Raw genomic sequence first — 24,222 nt, 5'->3', positions numbered from 1 at the left:
ACTCACCTCGAATGCAGAAGCTTCCTGAAAGAAATCCTTAGCTGTTGCCCTGTCCCCTTCCTGAGCTATTAATACCGATCAATATACCCAATTAGCAAGTGGGCCCCAATACCATAATCCTTAATCCATGAATGGGGATAAAATGACTATTCTACCCCTAGCTCAGTATGATCCAAACCAAGGCCTAATCCCAAAACAAAAGCCCAACACTAGGTAGGCTTTCCAAGCCTACTAGTGGTCCACTAATGGCCCAATTTGCTAAATTGGGCCCAATCCCTTTAATGGGCCTTACCCTAAGCCCAAACATATTCCTGGCCCATAACATCTGACTTCTGATGGTCCACTAAGGCCCAAAAGCCCAAAGTCCACTGCTTGGCCCAACCCGAGGCCCAAAACACTCCAAGCCCATAACTGAGGAGTACGCGAGGTGTACTCCCTTGTACGCTAAGTGTACTGGCTGAAGGTGATGTACGTTGCGCGTACCTGCATGTACACCCAACGTATTCCTCTATTAAGCTATTTTTCCGTTAAGTGCTTAATACTCCATTCCAGCAGCTACAATTACAAATCCAAGTCCTCTTCGACATCTTAATCCATAAAGTTGATTACCTGATGGCTTGCAATCCACCAAATGAGCCAAAACTTGAAATGTGACAACAAATTTCCATGAGAAGGGCTAGATCTCATGCATGGCCACAAATGAGCCCTAAAGATTGAAACTTTACTGCTTATGGGACTTACGTATTACTAAGGGTGGCAACCCTGGACCTTGAAACGTGTTCGAGTCATAAATATCCATTCTTGGGACCAAAAGAGTCCATAACCTCATCCTAAGAGAGATCTAAGAGATTAATCATCAACCTCATGACTTTATACCTTGAAAAGGGTCTGAAGTAAAGCAATAATTCCAGATCTGAACCTTCTCTTTTGTACCAACACCTTGCCTTGACCTTTGCTTCCTTGAAGGGTGGATCCAAAACACCAAAATGCTCTCACAAAGCCTTCCAAGCTCCAAGAACACTCAAAGAAGATTAGGTTTTCGTGAAAACTGTCTAAGGGTGAGAAGGAAGCTGACCCTTGAGGGTATAATGTTCTTTATATAGTGGCACACCCTAAAATTAGGGTTTCAGGACTCTGAGGGTACGCTGGGCGTACGTCTCCAACACCCGCGACCACTTATCCCTTCTACGCGGGGCGTACCCCAGCTTACGATGGGCATACTCTTGTGCTGGCTACCTTGCATGCATGGGATCTCCTTGCCACTTTTCTCTACTAAGGACCAATAATGCCAATAACTTCAAAGTACTATAACTTCTTCATTTTAAGTCCATTTCCTACGAACTTCATAGCCACGAAAAGGTGATGAGAAACCCTATACTCCCAGCTCGACACCCAAGCCCTACAACCTTCCGAATAAGACCTGAGACCCATAAAACCCCGAATCGATATATTATGCTTATACCCTTGGCCTCTAAAGTCGCAATCGAGCACCTTCTAAACCGGGTGTTACATATGTTGAATCCAAACTTTCCATTAACCACTTATTTCCTTAAGAACTTTCACCCAGTACACAGATCTAACCCTAAAGAGCATTCTGAATCATAAAGTTTCCAACTTTATGTCTTTGCTTGGTTAGAAAGTGTCCAGATCTAAAGCCCTAACTTATCACAAAGTCCCAAGCTCCATAATTCATGCATGGTGGGAAAGAAGGGATCAAGATTGCATTTTTATGACTCCATGCATACAAAAACGTCTGAAACAACTACACATAAGGTCTGGAGTAGTTCATACCCAACTAGACCAAGAATACAGGACAAAAAGGGAGATAAATCTAAAGCTAACAAGATCTATCAAAATATTCATCAAGTTCTGAACTTTATACCTCCTAAAGAATGCTTAAGAGATGCAAATCCCATATCTGCAAGGCTTTAAGCTTCCCAAGCACCACCATCACCTTCTTCTTCCTTCAAAAGCACCCAAAAACACACTTTTAAGCTCACTATGCACTAATATGGGGTTAAGGTTTCAAAGGAGTCATTTGGGGAAATGGAGGCTGAGAATGAAAGTGGGTCATGAAGGTTAAATGCTTAAATATGGCTTAAAACCCCGAATTTAGGGTTTGGCCCTGGCCGAATACACCATACGTACTCGTATCTACACTCCGTGTAGTTTATTAAAGGCCCACCAGCTTTTCCCTTCTACGCAGCACGTAGATGCTATCTACGCCCTTCGTAAATCAAAACTCAATACTCACACTTAATACTTATAGAAAGGAATTACCTCCAAGGACCGGGGTTACATTTTTAGTGGAGGTTTTTTAATAAAAAATAATAATTATATCTCTATATCTATATGAGAGTTTTGTTCGATAGTTGTTTGATTATTGTCGGTTGAAAATATATAAAACTCATACAATCATTAAAAAGTTCATAATAAATTTTTTAAAAAGGTGTTTTCAATTGTAAAACCACTAAAAAATCATATTATAAATACTTGTATCCTAAGGAAATTTAATGCATTTTAAATGAGTTTGTCACTCTTTATTAAATTACGGCATTCCTACTTATCGAATCTGAACCCCACAGGCCCACACCACACCCGCTCTAAAATTAATGATTAGTTTGCCGGAAATTCATCCTTTAAAACAGCTGTCGTTGCCCACATCTGTCGTCGATTCTTTGGGTTTGGGACGATACCCAAAAATCCTCTTTTTATCACACCTACTTCCTCTTATCGTAACTTCGAATCGCGAATCAAAAATATCTGCTTCATACAAGTTTCACTTCTAAAGGAATTCAGGTATGTCGCCGTCTTATTGTGTCTCTAATCGTTTATGAATGTTGAATTGTTCATCTTCTTGTTTATAGATCGATCATTTCGGTTCTGTTATAGATTCGCTTTTTATTCCTTAGAATCATAGACTCGTTTTATATCATTACTTTCAACGGCTATCATTGTTCATCTTCATAAACTGAGATCTATAATTGAAAGTTTGAATCGATTTCTTTTTCCTTTTCTTTTCTTAGAACAAATAATTTACAATCCCCGACTAAGAAAATCTCAAATTTTTAGGGTTCGTAATTGCGTTTTCCTGTATCTAGTGAGTGTTTGGATGTTCGAATTTGAAGTAATTACTGTGAATTTAAGAACAAAAATCAGAATAATACAACCCCATAAAGTGATTGATTGAATAGTTTTGACTTTTGAGTAGAGATCCGTTGTTTCTTATGTCGGAAACTTTGTTTACATCCAACATGACGAACAATTCAAGGCATCTTCTTTATTTATATATGCATCAGTAATTCAGTATCATAATCTCTAACAATTCCTTCAAATGTCGTACAGCGTTAATGGCCTTAGAAGAAACACCATTTGATTCTCCAGGAAACGTGTCACTAAACAAGAACTCAAAACCAGTTTCTGAAAACTCAACAGGATTTTGCGAATGCAATATATGTTTAGATTCTGCAAGAGACCCTGTGGTTACCCTATGTGGCCACCTCTACTGTTGGCCTTGTATTTACAAATGGCTCCATGTCCAAGCAACATCCACTCTTGAATCCGATAAACAACCCAAATGCCCTGTTTGTAAAGCTCACATCTCCAACTCATCTTTAGTTCCACTCTACGGACGTGGCAATTCCAATCCCAATCCCAATTCCAATTCCGATTCCGATTCCGATTCACCATCATCGGAATCGGAATCGAAAAGCGAACACCAATCGGAGTTAGTCATACCTAGTAGACCATCAGCACCTGGCGGGGCGATTGTGCATGTGAATCAGCAAATCAATCCCCATCCGGTGCCTTTTCAGTCACAGTCACAGTTTCAGCCTCAGCAGCATATTGTGAATCACTCACACCCGTTTGGAGGGTATACGTTTGGGCCATCTAATTTTAATGGGCCAATGACACCCACTACCGGCTTTTCAAACCCGTTTGTGGGAATGGTTGGGGAGATGGTTTGTGCAATGATATTCCGGAGTTCTGATTCCGGGTTTTTGGCGGCTTATCCATACGGGTCGTACCAGAATCCGTATCCGGCTTCGGGTACCACGAGTCCACGGGTGAGAAGGCAAGTAATGCAGGTGGAGAAATCGTTGAACCGATTAACCATCTTTTTCTTTTGTTGTTTCATGTTGTGTCTTTTCTTGTTTTGAGATTTTCCTTGTCGTGTGTATAGGTTGGATTTTGTGGGTTTAGTAAGAAATATAATATATATTCAATCGAGATAGAATTTATCATGTGGATGTGATTTTGTAACGCTATATTGTGATTGATGTTGTTTGATGTGATGATGCCTCATGTTATTGTATGATATATGTTTATGTCATTGATTATCTAGATAATAGATATCGGATTAAATAAGATGACATGAACGGACACATAATGTAAATGACTTATTTGAACTTCTTTTTATTATATATGAAATGTAAATATTTTTTTACTTATGGATGTAACATAAAACCACATACAATATATATATATATATATATATATATATATATATATATATATATATATATATATATATATATATATATATATATACACGTAACATAATGGATATGTAGCATGTAGGAGTAAAAATACTCTGACGTGTCATCAAAAAATCACCACGTACCAACCTTGTAGACCCTTGTGGCTTGGATGGGTATGATATGATTTCGTAGGCTTGTCCGTTGTGCTACTTTTAGGAAATGAACAGAGCATTATTCGTTGTCGATTTTAAGAGATGTTGTTTATGGTTAGTGTTTTGGCGCCAAGTTGGAGTGCGACTTCGGCCCTTTTAGTCGAATTGCTTAGTTTGAATGTTAGACAGTTTGAGTCTATCAGAGAGTGGGTTACGCTATTAACAGTAGAAGTCATTATTTCTACAGTCACAATCCTTCAAATATACACTATTTTATATTTTGGTGCTCTTTGAACTTGTTTTCCTATAATTTTGAAAGTCATATAAAGCGAAATACGATATTTAATTATGAAAATTGGTTATTTTGGTGATCTTATCAATCAAATAGCGACTTGTTATTAGACCATGAAATTGGAAGCATTGGCTTTTATATATATATATATATATATATATATATATATATATATATATATATAGAGAGAGAGAGCGAGAGAGAGAGATAAATAGATAGATATATAGAGAGAGAGGAAGGATTATTTGAGAACCTATATTTTCCCGAGAACCCGAAAACTAATTTTAGACCACTCGATCAAAAAAATGAAGGATCAAGATGCAAGGTGATGTTTTTATAAATAAGTTAAAAAGTAATTAAGGGAGAGCATCTTAATTATATAATATATATATAGAGGGCAATATATAGGGATATAGAAATTGAAACCCTTTATCTCTCATTCACGTCCTAAACAAAAACCTAAACCACCATCGCCATTAGAACTTGAATCTCCACCCTTCTTCATGTTTTCTTGTCATCGCTTATCTGAAATTGCCACCAGATCTACAGTCATAACTATTGAAGATCCTTCTTGATGCTCACATCTTAGCCTTCGTCAATCTTACATCCTCATCGTCGAGATCTCTTCTAGCTTCATACAGGTCCGACTTTGTCTTCGACTTCCGCTACGATTGCCTTCGAGTTCCACTACAATCACCGTTTATTTCCATTACAATCACCACAGGTTTTCATGGCAATCACCGTTAATGACTACCATTATATCGAGTATCGCAAATCAGGTACGTTCTATTACTATTCTTAGGTTTAATTCATTGGTCCATCTCCATATCGACTCAAGGTTTAACTGATTGCAAAATGTACTGTAACATTTGATTAATTTTTAAGTCAATTGTTAGTTTTTGTTGTTGATGTATGATAATTATTCTCTATTCATCAATATTCTTCAATCGAGGGACACACAAGTTTCTCTTTTTTAGTTAAGTTCCTCATGCACACCATGTGTTTGTGTTTATGTCCCACTGAGTTTATTTTGTTGCTATCATCATGTTTTTTATGTATACGGGAGTTTAGTGGGTTGCATATGTTAATTTACATACTTGAATTGAACCGAGTGTTATAATTCTTATAAAACTCTGTTTCCGTACAAGTCATACTTGTTAACCACATGACTTCTATCACCACTTTTTTATACATTGGGATAATTTACAGAGTTTAGCTCTCATTTTTTAACTTTTTTGTATAATAATCTTTATGGTGCATAACAGGAGGAGAGAAATCATTTTCATCACTATGTTTTGCACTTGCACTTCATGAGATGACACAAGCTCCATTTCAGCTATGGATGAGTTTGATGTGTTTATGGTAAAATTACTTTACATGAATAATAACCACATTAAATTTCTTTTAATAAAACACAACCAGTGGCTTGGTTTTAACTTTTAATGATCTTTATATTGCAGAATGTTGTGAGTAGAAATATAAGCTTGGACACGGTTGTGGATTTTGCTTTGGCACAAGGATCATAGTGGACATTTATTACACCTCATAATATAAGGTAAACCACAAAGTTCAAGTTTGTTTCTTTTTCGTTATTTACTTACAAAAGAGATGTTTATAACATTTTATGACAAATTTTGTAGCAAAGAAAAAAATAGTGTTGTAACATTTTATTTAATTACTTGATATATATGTATATTTATTTACATCATGGTAAAACATGATAAAGAAGCAACAAATGGCCGGTCCTCGTTCATAAACAAAAGTTTGGTTTGGTTTGGTTTGCTTTTGTTAATGCATTATGGTGTACTTTATAAAAATGGTTTTATATAATAAAAAAAAACCATTACATGTCACAAGTGAATCACATATGAATTACATGTGATTCAGATGAAAATCACATGTAATTCACATGTACATCACATATAATCCACATATAAATCACAAGTGAATTATGTATAAATTATATGTGAATCATATGTCACAAGTGAATCACATATGAATTACATGTGATTCACATTTAAATCACAGGTAATTCACATATGAATTACATGTGATTCACATGTAAATCATGTGTTATTCACATATGAATCACATATAATTCATATATGAATTACATGTGATTCACATGTAATTCATATATGAATTATATGTGATTCACATATAAATCATATGTAATTCACATATGAATTACATGTGAGTTACATGTAAATCACATATGTATTTTTGTGAGTGCTTTTGCATCAATAAATTTCTTTTTATTTTTCTTGCAGATTTGGAAGAAATTGGTTGAATATTGAAGAGATGAAAAATGATAAATTGAAGAAAATATGGAAATATCGACACGAAAACATGAAAACGCTTTGAAATTTTGTAGCATTTTTTTGTTTTTGATATTTTATATTGTATCGAATAAAATACTTATTGTATTGTGTTTATAGATTAGTAAATAAAATAAGTTTTCTTATGATTCCTTTACACATATTATAATATATGAAACATACATATATGCACTTGTAAAAATATGCATAAATGTACCAAAAATATGCATATATGCACCTAAAAAAATGCATTTTTTGTTAAATAGTATCTTTTTGAAAAATTTTGGTTTTTGAAAAAACTGCAGTTTTTTTAAATAAATGCATTTTTTTTAAAAAATTACAAGCTTTTTAAAAAAATTGTAGCTTTTTATTTTGAAAAGTTTGCAGATTTTTTTTTAAATGCTGTTTTTTTTAAAAGGAAATACAATTTTTATTTTGTATTTTTTGAAAAAATTGCAATTTTTTTTTGAAAAAAAAAATGCAGTAATTTTTTTCTAAAAAAATGCAGTTTCTTTAATATTTTTTTCATTTTAAAAAAAAATCATGTTTTCTTAAAAGAAATTAAAAGATCTCCATTTTTTTTTAAATCAAAAATAATTTAAAAAAAATCCAAAATTTGAGTTATAATATTAATTTTTAAAACTTTGTATTAATGTTTCCAATAATAAAAAATATTAAACATTAAATGAGATTGGTATGATTACGATCATGCCCTTATTGAATTAGTTTTGATCTAACGTTCCACTTTTAGTTCTCATGTTCTCAGAAAACTATGAGTTCTCAACCGATCTCACCATTATATATATATATATATATATATATATATATATATATATATATATATATATATATATATATATATATATATATATATAAGGGTGAGATTGGTTGAGAACTCATATTTTTCCGAGAACATGAGAACTAAAAGTGGAGCGTTAGATCAAAACTAATTAAATAATGAATATTTCTTTGAAGAAAAAAATAAAATCCTAAGTCGTTTTGTAAGGGAAAATAACTTAATAAGGTAATATAATTTCCATTATGTACACGTTTAGTTCTTATTATTTTTTTTTTTGTTTTGTTTTTTGAAAATAAATCCTTGAAATTATTTTTTTGTACAATTTCAATCCTTATGACCGACTACTCCAGCTTAAGTTCTCAGTTTGTATATATATTTAATCCTTAATTTATTTATTTATTATTATTATTATTATTATTATTATTATTATTATTATTATTATTATATTTTTGCAAAATAAGTATTTGTTGTTTTTGTATACATTTAGTCATTATGATAAGTTTTTGCAGGTTTTGTTCACATGATATCTTATGTGGGGTAATCATTAATGATGCGTTCTCATATGTGACTCATATTGGAAATGAAATCATGTGTTTCTTGTCTTTGTTTTGGTAATAATATTGTACTTGTGATATTAGTAACAATTATAGTACAATACTAACTATATTTAATGAGAATGCAAACTTCATTCAATATCAATACCAACCACATTATATCATGTGAAGAAAATACATTATTCATAATGATTTCAATTGTTGGAAATAATATCCACATTTATAACATTTAGTGATAGTGTTATTAATATTATAGCCGTTTTGGATTACATGCAATGACAAATTTAAGCAATTATTGATATGAGAGTTTATCGGGGATCTAATTTGTTAATTTATTAGTGATTAATAAATTAATAGAAGTTCATGACACGTCTCCTTAATCCTCATGATAGAACCCTAAACGTTTTAGGGTTTTAGTATTTTTGTTATTCAAGGTGGTTGAGACAGATGGAACTTTTTTTCATAGGGTTATTTTGTCTTGGAAGTGCAAATTCGAGGTGATTGAGACACCTTATTCTTGGAGAAAATTGGGGCACTACATTATTTGACCAATACGTTAATTAGGTTACTGAAATAAGTGAGGGACAAACCACATATGAAAACATCTTATTAATGATTGTTTCACGCAAGATTTCATTTGAGCAAAACCTAAAGAAAACTGGTCATAAGGACTGAATGTGTACAAAAACAATAATGACTTATTTTTCAACAAGAAAAACATTAAAGACTAAATATGTACAAACTAAGAACTTAACCTATAGTAGCTGATTATCAAGATTGAATGTGTACAAAACAACAAGTTAAATAACTTATTGTATAAAAAATATAAATAAATAAATAATAAGGACTAAATATGTAGATAAAGAAAACTATGTATAAGTAATTTTTTAATTTTTTCAATTAATTGAGTAAGTTATACGAATGGTCCCTATGGTTTGAGGTAATTTGCATGTTTGGTCCCTAACTTGTTTTTGTAACTCGAAATGCCCTTGTTATTTGTTTTTGTTGTGTGTTTGTCCTTGTCTTATCTAAAAATACTATTTTGTCATTAATTTTTTTAATTTATTTAAATAAACGCATCTTCAACCCTACTTCCACTTCACATTACCTTACATTACCTATGTCACCTTATTTGAATAAATTAAAAAATCAATGATAAAATAGTCTTTTTAGGTAATACATCACGCAACAAAAATAAACTGTATCGATCTTTCGAGTTAAAAAAATAAGTTAGAGACCAAACATGCAAGTTATCCCAAACCATAGGGACCATCCGTGTAGTTTACTCTAAATAATTTAATATCAGTTTCAGTTTGATCCCCCTACGACCCTGTACGGTTCGACGCGATGCATACTCCCTTTTCGACAGATTAGCCAAACACCGGTCTAACATTTTTATTGCGTTTTAGGTTTTTTCCCTTCTTTTTTCTTATTTTCATTTTCAAAACCCTTATCAGCAATCCGGCAATGGCGAAGGACCGAGGAGATACCTCAGATGACGACAGAGTTCTCAAAGGAGCATCCTCCAAGAAAGAACATCACCATCATCACAAATCCAAGAGGAAATCGGAAGATTTACCCGACCCTGAATCCAACGTCTCATCCGGATCCGATCGCGGAAGCAAAGACAGTGGCCGCCGGAGCAGCAAAAGGAAGAGAAACCGCCGGTCCAGAACGAAATCACGACGGGAATACAGCGACGATGAGGATGATGATCGGTCGGATTCCGATACTGACTCTGAGTCGGAATCGGAGTCAGAGTCGGGGAGTTCGGTGTATTCTTCAGAGGATGAAAGCGAAAGTGAGGAGGAGAGGCGGCGGAGGAAGAGGAAGGAGAGGAAGAGAAGAGAGGAGAAAGAAAAGAGAAGGAGAAGAGAGAAAGAGAAGAAGAAGAGAAGGAAAGAGAGGGATGAAGATAAGTCGAAGAAGAAGAAAAAAAAGAAGGATAAGAAGAAAGAGAAGGTGAAAAAGGGAGCTGTTACAGATTCATGGGGGAAGTATGGAATTATTAGAGAAACTGATATGTGGTAAGTGTTTAGCTTTGATTTCATTGATTCTTCTTTACAGTTTACTTACCATTGTGTTCATTTAAACAATCTGCACAATTTAACCTGCAAATCCTGAATAGGGTTTGAGAAAACATTGAAGCAAATCCATATTTCATAATTTGAATTCCTGATTCATAAAATTAGGATATCAATTATTGATTCTGTTCACAAAATTTTCCATGATCATCATCTATCTATCGCTTGCAGGAACAAAAGACCAGAGTTCACTGCTTGGCTTGCAGAAGTGAAACAGGTTTCTTATTAACAATTCAATGTCTTTGCTAGATGATTTAGCATTTAGCAAATACAGTTTCTGACTATAATGCCCTTTCCATTTTCATATTTGCAATTACAGGCGAATCTTGAAAGTCTTCCCACCTGGGAAGAGAAGCAAATGTTCAAACAGTATGTTTTTTTTCACTGATTCTTTATCCAATTCTTATAAATCCCAATTTTTCTTTCCCTTTTCTATCAAATCCATCATTCTGACCTAAATACCCCTACAGGTTCATGGAAGACCATAACACTGCCACTTTTCCTCATAAAAAGTAAGTAAAGAATCTGTTCTTAATGTTACACAATGCATAGAGTTCTTAAATTACTTATAAAGTTTTTATTATTATATATCTTTTGGGTCACAGATACTATAGCCTTGATGCTTATCACCGAAGGAAAATCGAAAAAGCCATTAAAAAAGGGTCCACAAAAGCTACAAAATCAGAACGTGTTGTGTTTGATGATGAAGAGCAACGCCGGTATGTTTTCATTTTTATGATAAGGGCATTTTCGTCTTTTTGCACATCCATTGACACGATATTCTATTATTGTTTGTTTTCTCAGACTAGAATTGCAACGAGAGCGTGAGAAACAGAAGGAAGCGGAGGTAGAAGCTTTGAAGCGCTCAATGCAAAGTGGAATGGTATTTATCATATCACATGTATCTGTTATCTGTTATCTGTTATTTTGTCATCTGACTGTGTATATGTTTGGATTGGTAGGCGCAAGCAATGAAAGAACAAGCTATACTAAGAGAAGAGATGAATTACTTGTTCAAAATCGGCAACGTTGAGGTGGGTGTATGCTACTATTTATATATTTTTTTTATATTGAAAAAAGTAATTTAAAATTTGGTTGTAATAATAATGTGTGTTTTGAATTGTAATGTTTTACAGGCAGCAAGTGCTATTCAAAGACGATTGGATCCTGATCTTCCTATGTGATTTAATCATTTGTTGAAAAGTTGAAAAAAATTTATTGATTTCAAAGTATGTAAGAATATAGAGGTGTTTGGAATTTGATGTATGTTTTTAACGCATGATTTGATTATTTACTATTCTAAGTGACAACTAACAAGATGCAACAAAATTGGTTAACCAACTAAAAGTAAAAATCAGACAATGTTATCATTTTTCTAAAAGTGTAAATTGGTGATAAATTATTCAAATGCTAATATATTAACATTGTTTTTTACAAGAAAATGGTTGGAATCATAGATGGGAAAGGCTTATATTTAAAAACACTATTTTTAGAATTCAAACCGATAGTTTTTTTTTTTTTTTTTTTTTTTTTTTTTTTTTTAATATCCAAATTCTTAGAATAGTATTGTAATTTGCTGAAGACTGAGGTATGTTTGGATGATTCAATTCTAGTTTATAAAAATCCTCGATATATTCTAGTTTATTAAAATCCTAAATATAAATTTTTAGTTATAATAAAGTGTCATTAAAAAGATAATAGTTGCGTTTGGCGAAGCTTATAAAAATATTGTGTTATATATTAAACTGATTAGGTTATAACCCGTGGGCACCACGGATGAGTAAAATAAAATTAGTTTTATTTAAAGTAATATTTATTTATTGAGGAATGATAATATATATTTTAATAAGTAATAAATATAGTTGTTTTATTAGTAATTTGATGATGATATACTGATTCGTTAAAATTACGAAAAAATATTGTTATAAATATTGAATGGTCATTTTTTTGTAGATATTTTCTAAAAATATCATTTTTGTATAAGTGAATAAAAAAGTAAATAAAATAGAAACAAAAATTGATATATAAAATTTAATTTTACAAATTTTTTATAAAAATCTAAAAACTTCTTTATACACAACATTTGATGTTTTATTTGTTAGTCTACCACTCTTATCTAAAATTAATAATTTTAATCTTTCTCTACTTTGCACTCTGGATAAAGCAACGTACAATTGGCCATGTGTAAAAACGGGCTCTTTGAGAAACAGACCAACCTTCGACAAAGATTGTCCTTGGCTCTTATTAATTGTCATTGCAAAACATACAACTAATGGAAATTGTCTTCTTTGGAATTTGAACGGGATCTTGTCTTCAGAAGGAGTTAAAGACATTCTTGGAATAAAAGTTGTGTTTCCAATATTACTTCCAGATATGATAACCGCCTCAATAACACGTTTGCCCAAAGATTTTACTTGTAGTCTAGTGCCATTGCATAAGCCATTTTTCTGATCAATGTTTCTCAACAACATAACTGGAACACCGATTTTTAAAATGAGCTTATGGTTTGGGAGACCTGATACTTTAAGACCATTTAAAACATCAGGTGAGTATAAATTTGCATCAAACTGATTATGAACAAACTCGGATTGGCAGAGGCTATCTGAACTTAAATATTCTTTTTGCTCTCCTGGAATCAATTTTAGCAAACGCTCATTTATTTCTTGGACAACTTCATTTTTGGGAGCAAGTATTGCTCTTTCTTGAAAATAACCTGCAATGTTGAAGTTTTCCATAATTGAAGGATATACAAACTTGATTAATGAACCAATAGAATCACATGGATCATTAATGAGAATATCTTCTGGAATATCAACAATTGCTTGACCATCATTCAGACCACCAAGATTACCTTCTCCTATGTCCAAAAGCTAGTTTGAAAAACCCCTTATTTTCTCAACACCAGATGGATCGCTTCCAACAGTTAACCTCATGTTTTTTGTTAATTTATGGACTTTGCAATGTTGCCATAAATATGAAGAACTTAAAGAAGCATTAACAATGTTTTGTCTACTGCTACCCGGAACAACAGGCAAAATTTGTCTGAAATCACCTCCAAAAACAACCACTTTCCCTCCAAAAGGAGTATTCGAGTTCGTAGGATTGAAACGCTTTAATATATCCTTCAAAGTTCGATCTAAAGCTTCAAATGCATGCTTGTGTACTATAGGTGCTTCATCCCAAATGATCAATGATGTTTTTCTTACTAAATTGGCAAGATCACTATCTGGGTTTATTCTACAATAAGAATCCTCGGTAAGATTAATGGGTATTATAAACCGAGAGTGTGCTGTCCTGCCTCCAGTCAATAATAATGAAGCAATCCCGCTTGAAGCTACATTTAAAACAATCTCACCTTCGGATCTAATTGCTGCAGAAATTGTCTTCCAAAGAAATGTCTTACCTGTTCCACCATAACCATAAATAAAGAATACACCTCCCTTATTATCTTTAACCGTAGTCATGATATCAAGGAAAATGTTGCGTTGCTCATCTGTTAATGAAACAAAAAGACGATCAAAGTCATTCTTTAAATTTGGTATGTCATAATCTAGCTCCTCAGTTATCAGACGATTGTTTAAAGATGAAATCGAATCAACATCAGGGCAAGGCATCCTTCTATAGTTCTTGAGACTGGTGTTGTTTCGGAGTAAAATTTGTTCTATCTCAAACAAAGTCAAGTTTTTAATTTGATCTTCGTTTAGTGATAAACCTGTATGAATAATGTTATATTACGTACAGTCAATTAAAAAACATAATAAATGAAAGTAAAATGTAATTAACCATAAATTTGAAATTTATATGTTATAGTTATAAAAAAAATGTAATAAACATATAATACCTGGAGATTTTAATCTTTGTTGTTGAGTATAAAGAATTCCATCTGACAGATATTCCCATGTGTTGTCCCAGACAATCTCCGGGTTAGACAAACTGTTGGACAATAGCATCGTAGCAAATAAAAAACGTAGATAATAACCAGATCCAGAGAGCCTTGCTTCCTTAATTGCGTCGATGTATTCTTTGTCATCATCCAAAAGCCCAAGATTATAGCATGCATCTTTAAAAGAAGAACATATTTCACCATTAATTGTGCGAATTTCTTCAAATAATTTTGGACCTTTCACTTTATTTAAAAGAATTCTTAAGAAATACGCTTCGCCAAGTTTAGGTGAAACCGAGTGAATTCTACCAATTGAATATCCAACTTTCCTTGGCTTCCAAATTTGAAGTTTAGGTTTCCAAACAAACTTTGTAGGAAATTCAACATAAGTAAGTTTCCGTGCTTCTTTATTGATTTCATTACACTTCATCCAAGATGTAAACATTGAAGAAGCAACTGAAGGCCGGTCAAGAACATCTTCAATATCATCGTCTGCCTCATATACAACTTGTTGTTGTCCAGGAAGATGAAACGGTAGTCTGATCACAGCAGGATACCTGTAATGAACATCATATTTAAAAATCCTCCATGATGCTTCACATGCAGATATATATCTACAATCATAGTATTCTTTGATTTCATCCACTGCATCGTTGTTATCAGAATCATTATTGTTTTGCACCATAGTAACAGTAGCCCTATCAGGACCTTTGTTTATATATTTAAATAAATACTTTATCGAAGATCCTTGATTGCACCATTCAACATTAATGTGTGCTTGATATCTTTTCAAAAGATATTTATTGTATGGAACAACATTTCTGTTGTCTAACTGGACCCCAGATTTTTCAACGGTATGTCCATCATTTCTTCTCCTATATAAGGGGAAACCGTTTGAATCAACTGAAGTATGATTACAGAATTGTTTTGGAAAGTTTTTAGAACACTTTCTGTCCACTATGCATGGGCAATTGAAATTTTCAGCTCCACAAGGACCATGGATCATGAAGTCTTTCACAAGTGAATACAATTCTGGATCTTCATTGATATTTGGAATTTCAGCAGAAATATATGGGTCGATATATTCAACTGTAGGAAGATTGCAGTCAGCATGCATAAAAAGACATATATGACTATGGGGCAAACCTCTTTTTTGAAATTCAATTGTATAAACAACTGCACATAAAATTATACAAATAGGATAGAAGTTAGGAATTAAACAAATTTTGTGTTTATGTATGTATGTATACATACATAATAAAAAAACATAATTTAGATACCTATAGGAAAAATATAAATGATAATATTTTATAGTTATATATTAAACTATAATTTTAGATACCTGATTGGACCGTGCCAAAAATTTTGTTTTCCCTTAAATCTTTAATAAATGCATCCAGCTTGATCTTAAATAACCTACATAATATATCCGGTCTATCTTATGGATGAAGTGGAGTGTCCTTAAGAAACCTTTGAACTTCTGGCCATTTTGGATTACATGTAAAGGTTATGAAGAAATCAGGATATCCAAACCATTTACAAAGCGACATGGCATCCAAATAGTTTTGCATCATATAGCGTGCACCACCGGTAAATGAAGAAGGTAAGATCACACGTTGCCCAACGTTCGATATATCTGTACTCCCGAGTGCTTGGTGATTACGCAATTTCTCATAAGACTCACATCTAAGAATTTTTTGTTGCTTACGTATAAAAATTAATCTCTCACTTTCAATCATTGTATAACCATCAACTAAAAATTGTTGGAACAACCTTTTTGCATTGAGAAGTAATGAGAATGATTGATCTCTATCTTGAATTCTGTAAGCAAAAAATTCTCTCATTGTACAGGTTGGGCGCTTGCTATTACTCGAAGATGTAATACCTCTATGAAGAATGTCAACTCTGTAACCATCATCACCATATGGAAATAGTAATGGATATTGAAGAGTAAGGTAAAAAGGATGTAATTCACTGATACGCTGAAGTAGTCCTGATGAGGTTTGAACAACGATATCTCTTTTTTCAACTGAATCATAAATGTCACCGACAATTAAAGCGGCTACCTCCGAAGAAGTTGGCAAGTTATATGTCCTTCCATCTTGTTCTCTTTTTCCTATTAATCTTAACTTCAAATTAGCACCAGGGTTTTCGTGAAGACTGTCTCTTACCATCCTATAAGACTTGACTAACGCATTGTTTGAATCTAACATAACCTTCAAAAACTTGATAATCTGGAGATCATATGATATTGAAGTTGATGTAGAAGCGCTTGTCGGTCCACTAAAAATATTATAAAACATATTTAATGCTATTAAAAGAATTAAAAGAAATAAATTGATTTATTAAAGAATAGGAAATTGTAAAAATATACCCAATAGTTGTCGATCTATTTGAAATTTCATTTTCGGTATCATATATGTATAATTGACAAAATTTTGGTCTTGATCCAGGTGTAGGTAAAAGACTTCCCATACTATGATAGTTTTGACCGCTAAGTTTGAATATGTATGGTGCGTTGCCTTTGTTGATGGATGAATCAACTTTTCCTCCCATCGATGTAAATGAAAACATTGAATTGTAACGTCGAATGTTCTTCATAAAGTGCTTGCTTTTTGAATCTACCGATTTGTAAAGATTTTGGTAAGATGACGGTGCTTCTTTTAAGGGTGGTAGCTCAACTTTGCCGTAACCACAACATAGTGAATAAGATGTATTGCCTTTTTTTTGCCCTCTAAGCGATTCATCTATCCATAATTTTGCATGACAAAGGTGACATGTAACAGTTTTGTCTCCATGATCCAAGTAATCTATTAAATGCAAAAAAAAATTATATAATTAAAAAAATAAAAAAAAATTAGAATATTAAAAAATATAGAATTATGATCACCTTTTGATATACCATGGAAAATATCGTGAACGATATAAGCATCATGAATTTCTTCATCTAATGTCAAGTCAAAAACAGGTATAGAGGATATATCTGGAGTCTTCCTTTTTAGATGATGTTTTCCTCTTGGTAACTTGATTGATGAAGAATTTTGGATTATTGTCGAACGATTGCTGGATGTCGTGGCATTACGAAACACCAAATTATCTTTTTTAATAGATAGTGGTGTTTGAAAGTTATTATTGAAAATATAATTTCCTGTAAAAAAAATAGAAATCAAAAGTCAATAGTTGTTATGATTAATATAAATGTGAATCATATATTTTTAAATTTGCGTATTTAGAAATGCTTACCATTTGAAATGTTAGAAAATGGAGTTCTAACATTTATATTTGTTGAAGAAGAATTATGAATTATTGTCGAGGGATTGGTGGATGTCTTGCCAATGCGAAACACTGAATTATCTTTGTAAATAGATAATGGTGTTTGAACGTTATTGTTGAGAATATAATTGTTTGATAAAATGAAAATACAGATTAGAACATTAGGAATTGTTATGTTTTATATAATTTTGAAGCATATATTTTTTAATTTTTGAATAAAGAAATGCATACCATTTGAAACTGTTGATAAGTGTGTTGTAACATATTTATTTGTTGAAGGAGATTGAGTACGTGTATGTTGATATACACATGAGTTGGTTGAGTTTATATTTTCCTTGTTTGATGTAACTTTTGCATGGTTATCTGTAGATTGTAATATACGATGATAATTGTAGACATATGTTATATAACAAAGAAATTGTTAGTAAGAAAAAAAAACTATTAATTAATAAAAATAAAATAAATTAAAGAGTATGCAAAGTTTCTATTTATATTATATTTGCAAATGAATTGTAAAATAAAGAAATATATATACCTTTATTCGATTTGCTGGAAACATGTGGAATAGATGAATTTTGATGGGGTGATGTGTTATGTAATATTTTGGATTTTTTATTATCCAAATATAACTTTCTAATTTTTCTCCTCTCTTTAGCGGTTGTAGATTCGATATTGTTATTTGAACCTGTAAAATAGCATAAAATAACTTAAAGATATTTTTATTTGATATAAATTTAAATATAACGTATTGTATTTATTTCACTTATATAAAATTATGAATCTTATATTTAAAATAAATAAGAAACTAACATATTATCAATGCAAAATAAAGTAAGAAAAGTACCGTATTGACTAAAATGAAAAGGATGTGTTGCTGATGTATAATGAGATGATGATGTAGTATTGGGTTTTTTAAATTTTCTGTTATCCAAATATAACTTTCTCTTTTTTCTTCTCCCTCTAGCGTCATTTTCATCCATGTTCCTGTTTGATAAATAAAAAAAATTTTAAAAAAACTGTTAAAAATAAAATTAAGGATCTGAAAGTAATTGTTACATAGGATTTATAGGTAAATTAATTTGTATTTAATTGAATTTGAAAATTGAATACTAATTAAATTTTTTATGATAATGAAATATGTAAATAATAATATTGTATAATGATATATAAATAATCTTTACTTATTAAATTGTTTTAACATATTATATAAAATGGAAATTTAAAAAGTTTATGTTTATTTAAATTACAATTTAATAAATATAAAATGTTATGTTTTTTTAAAACACACTTTAATAAGAATCGACATTATAATATAAAGATTTAGGTTATTATTTAATGTATATTTAACCTAAGATTGAGTTGTGATACATACAATTAAAAGATAAAATTAGAAAAAAAAAACAAAAAAAAAAAAAAAAAAAAAAAAAAAAAAAAGTATTTGATGTCTTTGTATAAGTGTTCATATATGTATATATATTGTTTTTATTTAAAAAAAAATAAGAAATATAAATTTATGTTTTATATTATTGAATATACTAAAGGAAGAGTTATGAGTGTTGAGTAACCCCATTTTCCCCCTTTTCTTGTAATAGAAAGGAATACCATTCCCTTTTCCAGTCTAACAAAATCTCTATTTTCGACTCATCTAAAACGATCGATTTCAGAAATGGTATGGAAAGCTGTCAATTTCTAAGGATGAAGGCATATACAATAATACAGGTACAGTAGAATTTAAAAGTGAAATGAAAGTTATAGTGCAATTTAGAAGTCGGCGAATTAAGGTAGGAAAAAATTCGGGTTGAAGAGGGTAAAATCGAAGGAAAGAAGTTATCTACATCGTTGTTAATTGTTAGATTCTTTCAGAGAAAACACATTACTTGAAAGATAACATTACCTGTGATTTTTCTGCAGCAAAGACGTGTTTGAAGTTCCGAGCGAAAAATGAAGTGCTAGTGACGAATAGGTTAACACTCAACACTGGAGACACAATCAGGTAAGTTCCAATCTGATTTAAATTCTGAAATTCATTGTGTGTATTAATTTGAAATTTAAAATTCAAATTTGCTATAAATTAGGGTTCAATTTGTGCAGATTATTACTGTTATTAGTATAAGTAAGTAAGTTAATTTTTTTATGTTATACACCTTCCAAATACGAATGGTCAAAGTTTATAATATTTTAAAATAAATGTTTAGACGTTTTTACCCTTACTTGTATCCAGTTCATGAGTTTTTTCCCTGGTTTAGTTGAGCTGATGATGTTTATTGATCTTTTATGGGTTGGTATTATTGGATTTACTTAAGCTGTTAGTCTCCCTCTTATGCAATATTTGTTATCCTGTCATGCTCTTGTATTTGTTGAACTTCCTGATCAATTTGTTAATTTTTTAGTAATTTCATCCTTTAAAAAAATTGGAAATTATTACTTTTGATAATCATTTAGGGTTTTCTACCTGAGTATACTGGGGTATTTATGTGATTGGTGTTAGGTTAGGCAAGAAAGTTTTGTTTGCAAGATGCTAATCTGGGAAGTAATACATTAGAAATTGCATTTCAAAATAGTTAGTATTGTATTTATCTTGTTCTGATATATTATTATAACAAAAAACAGTTATGTTTTACAAGAAATTATTGTAGTTAACGATGACAAACAGAAACCAAAATACATGACTTTGCTGTAATAAGTTAAGTTATAAGGATAAACCCACCTAAAACTATAGTAAAATAATTTAAAGAAAAAAGGTTTGAATTGTCATTTAGGCATATATTATGTAGTGTACATTTTTTTGGTTGTAATACAAACATGGTAAAGTAGGCTGTCTTTTAATAATAATTCTATCTACAGCAAAGATAATATGCCAAAGAAATAATGTATAAAGCTAATATTATGTAAGAAACCAGACAAAGAAGTCTATAAAATAATATAATCACTGGTAATAGCATTATAAATTTAGAGATATACATAGTAATAGCAATGAAGTCTATAAAATAATATAATCACCGGTATGTCGATTTTTTTTAACATTTTACTTTTCAGATTGTATTCGCTATATTTACGGATTGTAGTTTAAAATAGTAATGAAGTAAAATTATGTTATGTGAGTCAATTAACAAATATTATAAGATATTTGTTAATTAGTTTTTATCATTTTTTTTAGTAACAGTTAAAGAGCTTTATGTTTGTCAAGTAATAAGATGGTATAATAATAAAAGAAAGTAAATTTGGTTGTTATTTACCTAAGGTACAACATAAGGATGCAAAATCAAGTAAAATTGTGTTAATTGATTCATGTAAAAAAATATTTATAATTTATAAGATACTGATCAAAATCATATATCGTAAAATCAGTGGTGGTTATTTCTTTTCAGAAACACGTTTATGTTGGTCAAATAATACGATGTTATAATAAAGAATCCCTTCTAATTTTTTGTTGTTATTTGCGTAAGATAGAACATAAGTACGTATTTTATGTAGTATTACACCGTTTATGAATGTAATTAGAAGTCATTGTAGGAATTTAATTAATGTCCTTAAATTGAATTCACAAACATCATTCATGGAGTCGTAGTGTTACCTATTTTATAAGTATTAGATATAATAAGCAAACAAATCATATTGTAATAAAAAACGACTAAAACATGAATCCTGAAGGTTTTATGAATGTATAATAAAGAAAAATTAAAAAAAACCAGCACCGGAAAACAAAAGTTTTCAAACTGAAAAGTAGGATGTTAAAATACGATAATGAAAAATAAAAAGTAGTCTATGATTATTTAAATCCATTCCAAAGAAGCATTCCAAATTAAGCACGAAACCTTAAGTCAGACATTCTTTTCCACCTTTACCTTCAACAATTCTTTTGTTGAACCATCTGGGGATGTCTTTGGAGTTTTTGACGATGAAAATTTTTCATTAGACTCCAAATCAAAAACTTCTTGCAGATTTCTCTTTAAAACTGGTGTTGTTGAAATCTTCAGTGGACTTGTTGCCGAGTTTTTGTCCAAAGTGTTGGGAGTTATGTTATCATCCGTAGCAGAAATTGCATCCTAAAAAACAATTATATATCATTCTTTTATAAAACAAATTATAATTTTATACTATATTCGATATTTTGAAATGTATAATACCTTTAAAGTCTTGTTGTCAAGAGATTGAAAATCAGATGAATTAACATCTAATGACTGTGAATTATCTGCCTGTATAAGAAAATAGGTAGCAAAATAAATTATTTGTTAAATACTTCATGTTTAGCTAAATAACATAAAACAAAAAAATAAGTAATGTGTTTACTTGAGAAGAATTAAATTTATCTTCAAGTTGTTCGATTAAACTGTTATCATCAGAAATTCTAACAATACCATATTGGTTGGTTTTTTTGGACACATTGAATCTATTTGAAGAAATCTTAAAGGCAAATTTCAACCCTTTCAATGCATTCATCTCCATTGGGTACAAATCAACATTGTCTCCATTCTGCAGTTATGCAACATTATCAAATATGTATCTTAAAGTGAAAATAAATACAAAATTTACAACATTTTATCTAATAAGTTGAAATGACCTTGGCTGCGGTGTTAAAAAAACTCTTTGGCTGATTTCTTCAACAAATACCTTCCTTCTCTTTCAAACAGAGTTAAGGTGATTGTGTCGGTGTTATCTTGAACACGGATCGGTCCCCGGCATTGTTCTCCGACGATGTCCCCTGGGCGAAAGGGGACACCATTCTCTTTCTTTAATCTTATATCTAAGAAAATAAAAAATTATACTAATATATATTTGGTATTAGATATTATTTAAAGATTTTTATGGACGGTAAGAACCTTGGAACCACAGAAGTTGTAGTTTTTGTGCAATCTACGTTATGACATTCATAAGATTTAGCTGTTCCATCTACTTGATTATTGTTAGGGACTGCTTTGCTACTGCAGTTTGTACACGCTTGATAGAACCATTTTTCATTTTGTAATATTCCTTTTATAGTGCCCACAAGAATGAATGTACATATCTGGATAAAAAAAGTAAGTTTGTCAAAAAATAAATATGCAAAGCAAAAAAAGTATATTAATAAATATACCATCACATATACCTCCACTAGTTCCCAAACTTCAGAAATAGTCTTGAGCTTATTTTTAACCATGAAGTCATCATATTCAGAAACTTGGTTGGCAGGAATAAGTGAAAAAGTATGTGAAGAGGAATCAGGACGATCATCCCTTTGTAACCTGTTTTTTTATACAATTACAAAAAATTTAGATACATAGGATGTAATGATAAAAACCACACCATATGACATAAATTACCTTTTCTTGAAAACAGAAATTTCATCTATGTCGGAGTTAATGAACAATCTTGAGGATGTATAGTAGGTGTTGACACTGGGGCGATCTATAAAAAAATTATAAATATTATTTAAATATAACCGATGGTCTATAAGACAATGTATAACTAATGTAAAAATTATTATAAATTTTTTTTTTTTGAGTAATTGAGTTTACCTCTCCAAACATTAATTTGCGCAAACTGAAGTATAACAATGATTTGAAGATTGTGTGGATTGTCTTGTATATACTCTTGCATTTGGTACGCATAATCACCCCACAAAACCAAGCGTATTTCCAAACCACTGACAATGCAACAACAGTTATTAAGTTAATTATATATAAACATATAATCTTTTAAGTATTACATATAAATATATTGAAAAACATACTTTTCATTCTGGATATGGATGTGAATCTTGTGTTTGGACTTCTCAGTGTTTTCTCTTGTCATTTCCCCAACAGCAACAACCAATCCAATAACATCTAAGATATAAGAAAAATATGAATGAAGTGGTGTTGAGAATATGGAAACATCATATCATATCATATATAAACATTAAATATGAAAACTTGAAATTTCATTAAGTAAAAAATATAATAAATAAACATACCGAGTGACAAATTTTGAGGATGAACCATTGACAGCACAGATTGAAAATCAACAAAAGAAAAACCAAATTTAGGCCCGCTAAATTGGGTACATTCTTTAACAACGGTTTCCTGCACAAACGTGAGTTTTTGATCTTGGGGAATTAACATAAAAGTATTAGGCTTCAGAGATGCAAAGCTTGGAGATGTGATGTAATATGACTTCCCATCTTTTAAAATTTTTTTGAATCGATAGAGGAATTTTTTAGGGACCGATGCTTGTATTTTGCTCCCCTAAAAACACAATATATTATAAGCATTAAACATTAAAATAGATAAATATTTATATTTAACACATACGTAAAGATATATATAACATACTTGTTCATCGACCAAGATTAATTCAATGGACCATATTTCATTCTTGTTGTAGAAAGACATTTGCTTCCAATGGTTTATGACACGAACCTTGATACT

At 31.1% G+C, this 24,222-nt stretch overlaps 3 protein-coding genes across 3 annotated transcripts; 2 read left to right on the top strand and 1 right to left on the bottom strand.

Annotated features, from left to right (window-relative positions):
* Positions 1 to 2,658: 2,658 nt before the first annotated feature.
* LOC145018326 (E3 ubiquitin-protein ligase RMA1H1-like) lies at positions 2,659 to 4,290 on the top strand. Its single transcript, XM_078976221.1, has 2 exons — positions 2,659 to 2,799; positions 3,346 to 4,290. The coding sequence occupies exon 2, from the start codon at positions 3,351 to 3,353 to the stop codon at positions 4,158 to 4,160; it is 810 nt and encodes a 269-aa protein (XP_078832347.1). The 5' UTR covers positions 2,659 to 2,799; positions 3,346 to 3,350; the 3' UTR covers positions 4,161 to 4,290.
* Positions 4,291 to 9,945: 5,655 nt separating this feature from the next.
* Positions 9,946 to 11,970, top strand: LOC145018237 (nucleic acid-binding protein). The gene is made up of 8 exons (XM_078976136.1): positions 9,946 to 10,623; positions 10,852 to 10,897; positions 11,000 to 11,049; positions 11,151 to 11,192; positions 11,286 to 11,399; positions 11,485 to 11,563; positions 11,643 to 11,714; positions 11,817 to 11,970. Exons 1-8 carry the CDS (start codon positions 10,064 to 10,066, stop codon positions 11,862 to 11,864), a joined length of 1,011 nt encoding a protein of 336 aa, XP_078832262.1. The 5' UTR covers positions 9,946 to 10,063; the 3' UTR covers positions 11,865 to 11,970.
* A 758-nt stretch (positions 11,971 to 12,728) lies between these two features.
* Positions 12,729 to 22,282, bottom strand: LOC145016848 (uncharacterized). Its single transcript, XM_078975029.1, has 12 exons — positions 22,127 to 22,282; positions 21,964 to 22,032; positions 21,682 to 21,882; positions 19,714 to 19,853; positions 18,681 to 18,820; positions 18,372 to 18,521; positions 17,466 to 17,711; positions 16,938 to 17,373; positions 16,062 to 16,846; positions 14,522 to 15,739; positions 13,583 to 14,392; positions 12,729 to 13,537 (listed from the first exon to the last, which is right to left on the bottom strand). Exons 1-12 carry the CDS (start codon positions 22,280 to 22,282, stop codon positions 12,729 to 12,731), a joined length of 5,160 nt encoding a protein of 1,719 aa, XP_078831155.1.
* Positions 22,283 to 24,222: the final 1,940 nt, after the last annotated feature.

The sequence above is a fragment of the Lactuca saligna genome, chromosome 9 (genome assembly GCF_052625555.1).
Source record: "Lactuca saligna cultivar CGN05327 chromosome 9, ASM5262555v1, whole genome shotgun sequence".
In the NCBI taxonomy this organism is placed as follows: Eukaryota; Viridiplantae; Streptophyta; class Magnoliopsida; order Asterales; family Asteraceae; genus Lactuca; species Lactuca saligna.
The sequence above is the reverse complement of the archived record's forward strand: the minus strand, read 5'-3'. Positions and strand labels throughout refer to the sequence as shown.